Raw genomic sequence first — 12,056 nt, forward strand, 5'->3', positions numbered from 1 at the left:
TAGAGGCAATGGCCCTAAAACATGCAGCCTCCAGTCAGTGTTGAAACCCATATGTTGCATGCTCACCGGCTGCCCATGACGGGGTGGGAAATAAATGCGTCATTTTGGTTACCAAAGACTTGAGTGGTTAGGAAATAGGTCCAGAATGGCACCATGGCCAGACTTCAAAAGAGTTGTTCAGATAGTTAATACTATTGCACCATAAAACCTCTCTTCTACACTCCTTCCTAATGAAGCAAATCAGAAACAAAACACCACCTTGTTATACATTCATACCTTGGAAGTTGAATGGAATCTGTTCTGGACTGAGAACTAAGCTGTTGAACACCAAGGTATTCTCCCCTGAGCTGTGCTACCCAAAAGCATGACACTTACACAGGCACAGTAGGCAGCACGGTGTTCCTTCTGCAACGATTAAGCGGTGAAAACTTTGGGATCAATTTTAGGGCCTGAAAAAAGGGGTGTGACTATTATGCGGTGGCGGTGATTATGTAGTGAAATACGGTATTTAATTATATAAAAATAAGACACGAAGAGGGCCAGGTGCTTTTCTCTCCCCTCCTCACTCCAGCTCAAAAAACAAAGTACCGTATTTTTTGCTCTATAAGACACACCAGACCACAAGACGCACCTAGTTTTTGGAGGAGGAAAACAAGAAAAAAAAAATTCTGGATCTCAGAAGCCAGAACAGCAAGAGGGATCGCTGCGCAGTGAAAGCAGCAATCCCTCTTGCTGTTCTGGCTTCTGGGATAGCTGCGCAGCCTGCATTCGCTCCATAAGACACACACACATTTCCCCTTACTTTTTAGGAGGGAAAAAGTGAGTCTTATAGAGCAACAAATACGGTATTTTGTTTTTGTTTATGTTTCCATTTCTAAAATGAAGGTGCTTTCAGCTCGCTTGCTCTCCCCCCCCCCCCCCGAGTCACCATTCCAGGTTGTGAGTGCTGCAGAACTGCCATGCAATTCCCGGTGGTTGCAATTTGACTTCTGCCACAGTCAGGGAAATGGAAGGCAAAACTTAAACCACAATAAATTCAGTTAAATACAGGAAAAGTTGCCCATATCTGGTGTACTGGTACATGGGAACCCCTGAGGAAGAGCATTAAAATCGTGCTCAGAAATGCCATAGTAATCCTGCGCATGAACCAAAACTGTTGGGTTTTCACACCTTGGCCTCCTAAACATAATAATGCCGGCTGCTCCTCTTCCCCTGAGCCGGGCCTCTTCTCTGTCCGTTGCCTAGGTGCAGAGCTCTTCCGTATGGTCGGGTGTTTTTGCTTGCCCTAAGGGGAAGCGGGTGCCAGGAGGAGAACTTTAGTGGTGTTACTGCACTTCTGTCATAAATAGGGAGCCTTTTCTTCTTGCTGGGTAGGTGGGGATATTCTTATATTTTATAGAATGCACACAGCACCAACAGTATGAATGGCACTTTGAGTAACAGGCAAAGGACAGGTCACTCATAGGATCATAGAACTGTAGAAGTGAAAGGGACCCAAGGGTCATTATCTGAGGGATAGCTCAGTTGGTTGAGTGTGAGACTCTCAGTCCCAGGGTTGTTGGTTTGAGCTCCCCTTTGGGCAAAAAGATTCCTTCATTACAGTGGGTTGGGCTAGATGACCCATGTGGTCCATTCCATGTCTACAGTTCTATGATTCTGTGATCTAGTCCAACCCACTGCAACGCAGGAAGCACAGCTAAAGAATCCCTGACAGATTGCCATCCAACTTCTGTCTAAACACCTCCGTTGCAGTAGAGTCCACCTTCTTCCAAGTCAGTGTGTTCTACTCTAGAACAGCTCTTACCACCAGAAAGTTCTTCCTAGTGTTTAGTCAGAATCTTGTTTCTTGTCGATTAGGGTACTCCTCTCTGGAGTGGGAGAAAACAAGCTTGCTCCATCTTCCATGCCCTCACCTGCCGTTCAGATATTTCAAGATGGCCAGCCTATCACCTCTCAGTCACTGCTCACAGCAACTTACAATCTTAACTTCGGCTCCAGGAGGGCAACAGAAGGAGGAAAAACAGAGAGAGAGAGAGGGGGGGGGGGAGATGAGAAGAATACACATGCACTAGGGTTTACACATACTTGGATTTAGATTTAGGATGGGACTGAGTGGTTGGGGCAAAGGCTTTACAGGAACTGTGGGATCACAGAAGTAGTCCAGCTGGAGTCTTAAGTGGCTTTTCCTTGCCCTCATTCTCTTCTTCCATTTCTCTTTCTTTCTTTCCTGCTTCCTTCGTTTTGGCTGCAGGGACGCCAATCAACCGCATCCCCATCATGGCAAAGCAGATCCTCGACCTCTACATGCTCTACAAGCTGGTGACCGACAAGGGAGGGCTGGTGGAAATCATCAACAAGAAGATCTGGAGGGAGATCACCAAAGGCCTTAACCTACCCACCTCCATCACCAGTGCTGCATTTACACTTCGCACCCAGTAAGTCCTGGACCTTCCAGAAGCCTGTGTGATATCTCAGTCTAGAACTAGATTAAGAGTTTGTGGCTGAATTCTAAACGGTGTAGTTGCAAGGAGCTTCCGGTCTTCTTGCAACTACCCTAGGAAAGGAGACGGGGAACACCTGAATCCGAGGCCCATCACAACTGTGATTCAGAACCCTGAAATCTCTACATTCCTGCTGTAATTAGTTATAGAAAAACATACTATTTTGCTTAGCTTCTTCTGTATTTTGGGTTGTGCCTTCTTCCAGCAACTGATAGAACTGTTGATTTACTCAAGTTATCACCAAATTGAAGCCTGCCATCTCCTTCTCCTTCTCCTTCCACCTTTTTAATAGCATTTCCATAATGCCATTTTTTTACTTACTTTTATCTCATTTATTCTCACCCTCCCCTGCAACCCCTATGTAGTATAACTGCAGTCAAATGAAATTTCCTGGCATTATATCTGACATTTTGTCTGCTTATGAACCATGCTTTAAAAAGAGCTTCCAAGTTGGCCTGTCAAACCACAGTTTGTGCTAACTGTGGTTCGTTGTTATGTTTGGATCTGCAGAATCATTGGCAAATGACAGGGCACAAAGACATGAACACAAACTTACAGGAGCGGAGTCCTGATCAGATGAGAACTAAACAGACAAGCAGCTCAAATTATGGTGGGGTCTGTTGTAACTATGGTTAGCACAAACCATGGTTTGGCTTGATGTCTGAATGAGCCCTGTGACTGGGCCTGGGCTGAGTGTTGACTAGAGTCCATCTCTGCTGTACCAAATGCAGCATTCTGTCTGGTTCTGCATCCCCTGTTCTTTGTTTTGTTTTTCTAGGTATATGAAGTACCTCTACGCCTATGAATGTGAGAAGAAGTCCTTAAGTTCTCCCGCTGAGCTGCAGGCTGCCATTGACGGCAACAGGCGGGAAGGCCGGCGGCCCAGCTACAGCTCCTCCTTGTTCAGCTACTCCCCTGCTGCCACAGGGCCTCCTTCACTCCTGTGCCCTCCAAAGATCCGCTTCCCCATCGTTAGCCTCGCCCCTGGTGGCGGAACCAGCAACCCTCACCTGTCTTCAGCAGGCGCTCTCAGGAAAGGTCAGCCACTTATCTGGTTCGTCATTTGCGTGGCCTGAAGGGCCAGGTCCTCAGGTGGATACAGTGGGTGAAGGGTGTGTTTGCACACACATACCTGCACACACACACACACATGGTGTGGCTCACAAGTGGCCACTTCCTCCAACAGATGTGAGCATTTCAGCTGGTTGTGTGCTACATTGACATCCACCATTTTTAGTGTTCTTGGGTCAGAGCCATGTGAGCGAAGGCAGCAAAGCTTGTCACCTGGTGTGTGGAAGGGAAAGGTGGCTACCATCTTCCTATTTGTTCCTCAGCTGCATTGACTGGCTCCCCTTCCCTCATGCATCCAGAATAAACTTCTTTTTTCACCCCTAAATGTGTTCTTCCTACTCTCTGCCTTATTCTCTCTCTTCACCATTCTTCATCCTTTTGACTCCTTTGCTTTTTAGCCGTTTTCATCATAACCGTGCAGTCCTTCCCTGAATTCATTTACACTAAACTTCTTTACTTCTGCCCCCTCTTCTTTTGTCCTAGTTTTAGCAAGTTGTCAGCTGCCTGCTTGTGATCTCCCTGAAGCATTTACATTCCTGTTAGTGCAAGGAGGGGGAACAACTGTCATCCCTTCCCTGCCAAGTACCATGGGGGGGAGCATAATAATAATAATAATAATAATAATAATAATAATAATAATAATAATAATAATAATAATAATATATTATTATTATTATTATTTATACCCCTCCCATCTGGCTGGGTATCCCCAGCCACTATGGGCGGCTTCCAACAAAATATTAAAAATACAATAAAACACCAGACACTAAAAACTTCCCTAAACAGGGCTGCCTTCAGATGTCTTCTAAAAGTCAGATAGTTGTTTATTTCCTTGACATCTGAGGGGAGGGCATTCCACAGGGCGGGCACCACTATCGAGAAGGCCTCTGCCTGGTTCCCTGTAACCGCTTCTCGCAGGGAGGGAACCGCCAGAAAGCCCTTGGAGTTGGACCGCAGTGTCTGGGCTGAACGATGGGGTGGAGATGCTCCTTCAGGTATACTGGGCTGAGGCCATTTAGGGCTTTAAATGTCAGCACCAACACTTTGTGCTCGGAAACGGACTGGGAGCCAATGTAGGTCTTTCAAGACTGGAGTTATGTGGTTTCGGCAACAGCTCCCTGTCACCAGTCTAGCTGCCGCATTCTGAATTTGTTGTAGTTTCCGGGTCACCTTCAAAGGTAGCCCCACGTAGAGCGCGTTGCAGTAGTTCATGCGGAAGATAACCAGAGCATGCACCACTCTTGCGAGACAGTATGCGGGCAGGTAGGGTCTCAGCTTGCGTACCAGATGGAGCTGGTAGGCAGCTGCCCTGGACACAGAATTGACCTGTGCCTCCATGGGCAGCTGTGAGTCCAAAATGACTCCCAAGCTGCGCACCTGGTCCTTCAGGGGCACAGTTACCCCATTCAGGACCTGGGAATCCTCCCCACCCACTCACCTCCTGTCCCCCCAAAACAGTACTTCTGTCTTGTCAGGATTCAACGTCAATCTGTTAGCCTCCATCCATCCTCCAACTGCCTCCAGTCACTCACACAGGACCTTCACTGCCTTCACTAGTTCCGATTTGAAAGAGGTAGAGCTGGGTATCATCTGCATACTGATGAACACCCCTGATGATCTCTCCCAGTGGCTTCATATAGATGTTAAAAAGCATGGGGGAGAGGACGGAACCCTGAGGTATCCCACAAGTGAGAGCCATGGGGTCTGAACACTCATCCCCCAACACCACTTTCTGGACACGGCCCAGGAGGAAGGAGCGGAACCACTGTATAACATTGCCCCCAGCTCCTCAAGGCGGTCTAGAAGGATGTCATGGTCGATGGTGTCAAAGGCCGCTGAGAGATCCAGCAGAACTAGGAAACAGCTTTCACCTTTGTCCCTAGCCCATCGGTGATCATCGACCAGGCAGTTTCAGTCCCATGGTGAGGCCTGAATCCTGACTGGAAGGGATCCAAATGGTCCGCATCCTCCAGGCATGCTTGGAGTTGTTCAGCAACTACCCGCTCAATGACCTTGCCCAAGAATAGAAGATTTAAGACTGGGCAATAGTTGGCCATATTGGCTGGGTCTAAAGATATTTTTTTTTAAGAAGGGGTTTAATAACCTCTTTCATTGGGTCTGGGAAGGCTCCCTTGTAGAGGGAAGCATTCACCACCCCGCAGAGGCCATCACCCAGCCCTTCCCGGTTCGCTTTTATTAGCTAGGGTGGGCAAGGATCAAGGAGACAGGTGGTCGGTTTCACTCGAATCCTTACCTTGCACAACTGTTTTGCTGTCAAACAGCTCTTTCCTTCAGAACGTTCTTCTTAACATATAGCCAGGATCTCCTTTCTTGTCATTTGAATCCATTGATTTGAGTCCTATCCTCTGGGGCAGAGATTTATAACTGCTCTCAGCCAGTCTCAAGCATCCTCCTCTGGGGCAGTGTACTTAGTAAGTGGTGGCTGGGCAACACTGTGCTGTGTCAGATGAAACTGAATTTCTGGACCTATTTCCAAAACCACTTTAATCGCCACTATGGATGATGACCTGTGCAAGGAGAAAGACAGGGAGCAGGACCCTACTGATTTCTTTCAGACCACCTGGACCCAGCTCTTCCTTGTCCCCATAACCCCTATGTTCTCTTTCCTCATTGGCCTATTGTGTATTTAACATATATACTGCCCTGCACCCAAAGATCACATAATTTTTGATGTCAGTGCCAGGGATGAAGCAGTTGCTGCCTTAGAGGGGAAACGGAAGGGCAGTGCTACTAATAGCATTGTCAGGATGGTGCTTCCAGCCTTGGGCAAGTTGCCGGTTGAGCCATGGCTCCTGCCTCAGCTTGCCTCGAGGTCCCTGAGTGGCCCATTTGCTTTCCTAGGTGACGGTGTCCCCTTGACCGTGTCCACGCCAAACCGCATTGCCATGCCTGTGGCCTTGGCGAATCAGCAGGCGGCTGTGACGGCAGCGGCACGAACCGCTACCCTGGAGCAGCTGAGGGAGAGGCTGGAGTCTGGGGAGCCTGCGGAGAAGGTGGCGCGGATGACGGAGGAGGAGCAGCGCTTCATCCAGCAGGCCTTTCAGCGGAACCTCTTCAGCATGGCCCGGCAGCTGCCCATGAAGATCAAGATCAACGGCCGAGGTGAGGCCACCCTGGCTCTGCTACAGTCTTTGGACTTTAACTCCCATCGGCCCCAGCGAGGGCACATAGTTCAAAGCATCTGGAGAGCGTCAGGTTGGCAAAGGCTGATGGGAGTCGTAGTCTAAAAGTGGCCACCAAAGTGGGTGGTAGCATCCCCTGGGGGGGGGGGGTTCCCTAGGGGGCTCTAAGAGGCAAGGAGACAGCAGGGGGGGCACTGGAGGTGGTGATTTAAATCTCCTGCTAAGTGACCTTAAACCAGACATTGGGAAACAGGTGTCACCATCAAGCCAACCCATCGCATTAAGAGTTTGCTGAACAGTGAAGCCATGACTAAATATGGTATCTAAGACTTGTTCAGTGACTGACAGGCTTATCTCATATCAAGTTCATCAGTTAAGCTGAATTAATGGAACTAGCTTTAATTGGATGTTGAATAAAAGTGCAATTAATTGCTACTTTTTTGAATCTTATTGTGTTATTATCTTCCTTAGTGGGCTGTGCAGACTGCTATTTTGAATAATACTTTTTGGAGGGGAGGGACTTCTCCTTCTCACTCCTGACCCACTTGGAGTGGAGCAGAGAGCTGATCTGTCTCTTCCCAATAAAGCTGGCTTGGCAAACTATGCAAGCAGGGGGGCGTTTTCAGCCGGAACTCAGTTCTGGCACCTCTCAGGTGGGCGCCATTGCCATTCTAAGAGAACGAGGGAGGTGGTGTTGATGCATTCCGGCACCTCTTTTTCTAGAAAAATAGCACTGATGAGGTGCCTGCCAGAAGTCTCATGAGATGTACTGGACTTGCTTTGCCACTGATGCGTCTTCCTCACCTCAGCCACAGAGGCATGAGTGCAGAATGGTAGTTGGAAGGGACCCAAAGGGGTGGCGAGAACGGCAGGTCTACAGGGTCTATCACAGTCAGCTGCATGTTGGAGGAGGAGGGTCTGGGGGCCATTGCCCAGCCTCAAAGCCCAGCGCCAGCTGGGATGTGGTGTTTTCCAGATGCAGGGATCAGGCCTGCATGCTGAACAGTTTCCACGCCAGATGTGGCCCTCAGTCCAAGCGAGAAAAATTGCCATCCCTGGTTTAAACCCCTTGTGCATGACTTCCCGTGTCCAGTGTTTCTCCAGCTGGTACTTTGAGCCATTCAGGGCCCGTTGTTCCCTTCCACTTATTTTAATGGTGGATCAAGGCGTAGTGCAGAGCAAGGTGAAATCTCTACCAGTTGACCAACTATGTTACAACTATCAGGTCTGGGGAGGTGTGTGTGTGTGTGTGTGTGTGTGAGAGAGAGAGAGAGAGAGAGAGAGAGAGAGAGAGAGAGAGAGAGAGAGAGAGAGAGATATGCCCGGGTCTGTAGTGGGATGAGCATAACACAACTCACACTATTCTTTTGTCCTCCCCCACCAGAGGATAAATCAGATTCAGCAGCGACATCAGCAGCACTGAACTGGACCCCCTCTGCCTTTGGAAGCATTAATATGTCTGTGGAAATCAATGGCACAATCTATGCTGGTGAGAGAGAAAGAGTCCACTTCTGAAATGGGGCAAGGGATTGAAGCAGGTGGATCCCTTTATTTGGAATAATCCAGCTTCAGACTGAGCATTCTGCCAAGCTGCGGAATGGCTGGTCTCTGGAGAACAATTCAGAACAATCCTCTGATCACACACACACACACACACACACACACGGCTATTGATATGCCATTGCCGCTCTGAGGAAGCCAGAGCAGGGAGCTGCATGAATTTGGGTGGCTTTAAAAGAGGAGAGGGCTATCGATGGCTCCTAGCCAGGATGGCTATGCTTCTGTCTCCACAGATGGATGCAGCAAAGCTTCTGAATACCAGTTCTTGGGAACCACAGGAGGGTAGAGGGCTCTTGTGCTTGGATACTGATTGCTCGTTTCTCACAGGCATCAGGAAGGCCACAGTGAGAACAGGAAGCTGGACTAGATGGGTCCCCTTTGGCCTGATCCAGCAGAGCTCTTTTTGCATTCTTATGTTATCCTTGGCCTGCTAATCTTCCTCCCTTCTCTCTGCCCCGCAGGGGTCTTGTTTGCCCAGAAACCTGTCGTCCACCTCATTGCCGGATCCAGCACGCAGAGCACCGGCGGCGGCAGCAGCAGTTCCTCCCACTGTTCTCCCAGCCCGACCTCCTCCAGGGGCACACCTGGTGTTGAGCCCTCAACCAGCTGGTCTCTCTGAGGGGGAAGCAGGGAGGAGGTGCTTTCTCTCTCCCTGGCCCCAAGCGGTCCTGCCGGTGACCTCGCCTCGAGGAGCCCGCTTAGAAGACCAGCCAGTGGCAGAGAAGCAAAGATCCTGTGCTGGCAAGGATCCTGCCGAGGTGGTCTCTTGCTGCCCATCTCACCTTTCTTCAGGTCTTGCTGTGTCCTCGGTGGGAAAAGGAGGGCAAGGGGGCGGGGGTGGGGGGGCGGGAGGGGACACAGGGCGTGTTTCAATCAGGGATTCTCTGGACTGGCTGTGTGAGTTTTTGTAGATGACTGAGCATCGCCACTGTAGCAAAAGGCGAAGGCAAGAAACCCATTTTTCCATGCTTCACACAACTTTCCCCCCCTAACGTGACTGCAGTGTATTGACAATCCTACCCCCCAGAGGCAGGGGGGGAACATAGCTCTCTTCTCTCATATACCACCCCCACATCCTTTAATTCCTCTCTCCAGCTTGCTTTTACACACAGAGACACGCAAACCCACATTGGATCCCTCTGTGTGTTAATGTGCAGGTCTGACTGGGTCTCTTTCCTCTTCCCAGTTAGCCAGCCTTGACTCAAAGGGCCAGTGCATCTCCTGCCTCCCTCTGTCCTTCTGCTAGCTTTCTCTGGAGGAGTCTTGACAGCATGGAGGTTCCCTTTCGTGCTGCTTCTGCAGCATTGAGCAAGGCCCCTGGGAGGCTGGACAGGCCTCTGGCGGAATCTGCACCAGCTGCCCTTCGCAGCTTTGCCCAGCCTTCCCTGCAGAACTGGGGCTCAGGCGCCAGCACTGGCAGGTTCTTCCACAGCCTCACTCCTATCCAGTCTCCCCATGAGGTCAAGTTGTGCAATTCTGTTTCTCCATTCTTTCTGCCCCAGGAGCGGGTGGGGATGCATGGAATTTTTAAATTTTATTTTAAAAACTCTTACCAGTCAGAAAGCTAAAGGTGAAAGTGGTTAGGGGCTCATCTAGGTCAGGCACATTTTATGCTCCACCCACCCTTGCTTCCCTGTCCTCCCGCCCCCAAATGTAACTGGGATTGGGCACCTTGATGCTGAAAGAACAAAGCTGTTCTTGCATTGCTGCTGCCTGTGTCCACTCACTTAACACTTGCCGAGAATCCTCTGTGATCCCAGCCTATCAAAGGGGGATTGGCTGCTTCCTTGTGTATTAGTGGGGCCAGCCCTAATTGACTGCCCCACAGCCCTAGAACAACCAGGGGTTTCTGGGCACCTTCCCCCCACATCTTCCCTTCTAAAATCTTGATGAGGGAGCCGTGTGTTGTTCCTCAGGACAGATGAACTCCTCAGTTGCTTCCCCCTCCACACTTGTGCACACACTTCGCACTTCCTTGTACCTCCCCCCTTGAACTTCTGCCTGTTTCTGCTTCCTCCTTGTAGCAGAAGCCCGCTGCCTGCCTGTTGCACCGGCATCCCCCACCTCCTTGCCAACAGGGATCCGCCCTCCCTCTCCTACCCTGACGAGTCTCAGTCATGCTACAGATCTGCATCAGCTTCTCCTGAGCAGATGAAATACCTCAAAAATATGTACTTATTGCTGTGTTGTTGTTGGGATTTTTTTTCTCTTTCTCTCTTCTGGAAGGATTTGCATATGTTAAAGCTTCTTTTTATATGTCTTGTTGACTGCTTTTTATTTTAAATTTTATATATTGTAGCACCAAAGACACACCAAAAAAAAGGAGCCCCCTGAGTTGAAGGATCAGAAACCTTTGATGTCCTCAAGTTAGCATGGAAGCACTTGGCTCATGGGGTAATAGGTGGTAGTGGAAGATGCAGGTTAATTTCTCAGGCTGACTTTCTCTCTTTCCCTCTCCTTGGTTTGATGTTGCTTTCTCCTCGAAGGGCTTATTAGTTGTTCAGGATTTTCAAAACAATCCATGTTAGGTGCATCTCAGTCCCAAAACAGTAAGAGGACTTTGTTTCCTTTCCTTGAAGTAAAGTCCTGTGCTGCAGTTCTGATTATTTCTGGACTCTCGAGAGCTCGCTGGTTCTCATGGGATTCTAACCCAAGGCCTGCATGGTAGGTGCAGCTCTGGAGGTAGCTAGGCCCTCTCAGAAGTGCAGGTGTTTCTCTCCCCTTCCATTCCCCTCTTTTTTAAAGGCTCCCTCAGAGGGAAAGCAGAACCCCCAGCTTGGAAAAGCTAGGCACATCTGTAACTGTGAAGCTACTGGGAATGGCTGAAGTGATCCCCCCCCCCCCCGGCTACAAGAAACAGATTAGGGGACACATGCGCACTAAATCCTCTTCCTTCCACGATGTTGCTTTTGGACAAATTCCTGCAGAGGAAAAATATGCCCTTGGGAGGGAAACTATTTGTATTTGAAGGGTGCATTTAAAATGCATTATGAGTTAATAAATAAGAATGTTCCTTTCTGGACACATCTTTGAGCACAAGAATGGACCACCTGAGAAGGCAGTGGACTCTCCTTGGCTGTATGTTTTTTAAGCAGAGGCCGGAAAGCCACCTGTCAGAGATGCTTTAGTTGTGATTGCTGCATTGCCGGGGGTTGGACTCGATGGTCCCATCCAACTCCACAATTCTATTAGTCTTTGATGGTGCTCGGTCCTGCAGGTTTTCCGTTCAAAAAAATACTGGATTTCTAGGTCCAGTATGTTTCTCCCAGGCGTGTTCCTCTGCAGTTACTTACCCAAGGCACTCCCAACCGCTGTGTATGTGAGCATGTACCACTGGGCCAAGGAAATTGCTGTGGTGCCAAGTTCACCAAGTGACACCACATTCATCCCTCCACCAATCGGATTTATCAAAGGGGACGTGAGCAAGAGAAGACGCCATTCCTGCTGGAAGGCCTCAAGTCTGCACCAGGGAGGCTCATCTGGCAAGCCAGATGTGGCCTGCAAAGCATTCTTTCCCGGCCTGCAGCCACCCTGCCAAACTTTAAGCAAGGCATTGTAAAAAGTCTAGCCTTTGTAGGAGAGAAAGAGATTCCACGCTTCAGTGTTCTCTCTCTTCAGCCAACAGCTGCTTGGAAAAGCAATGGGACACTGGGTGCTTTCCAGCAGACCAAAACTGCAGAGAACCAAGTCGGTCCATCAGACTCTTGTTTTAAAAAATGCAACAGCAGCATAATCCTGCTACTAAATTGTCACAGAATACAAACCTTGAAGAAAAGATCTT

At 49.2% G+C, this 12,056-nt stretch overlaps 1 protein-coding gene across 2 annotated transcripts in view; it reads left to right on the forward strand.

Annotated features, from left to right (window-relative positions):
- ARID3B (AT-rich interaction domain 3B) overlaps window positions 1–9,511 on the forward strand; it is a 50,777-nt gene extending 41,266 nt beyond the window's left edge. For both annotated transcript variants that reach the window (XM_081925649.1, XM_081925650.1), the window contains exons 5-9: window positions 2,252–2,435; window positions 3,280–3,539; window positions 6,435–6,695; window positions 8,100–8,204; window positions 8,737–9,511. In XM_081925649.1, the coding sequence (XP_081781775.1) occupies window positions 2,252–2,435; window positions 3,280–3,539; window positions 6,435–6,695; window positions 8,100–8,204; window positions 8,737–8,894 (968 nt within the window). In that variant the 3' untranslated portion in view covers window positions 8,895–9,511. The remainder of the gene's footprint in view (window positions 1–2,251; window positions 2,436–3,279; window positions 3,540–6,434; window positions 6,696–8,099; window positions 8,205–8,736) is intronic.
- The last annotated feature ends 2,545 nt before the right edge of the window (window positions 9,512–12,056 follow it).

The sequence above is a fragment of the Podarcis melisellensis genome, assembly GCF_964234715.1.
Source record: "Podarcis melisellensis genome assembly, chromosome: 9".
Classification (NCBI taxonomy): Eukaryota; Metazoa; Chordata; class Lepidosauria; order Squamata; family Lacertidae; genus Podarcis; species Podarcis melisellensis.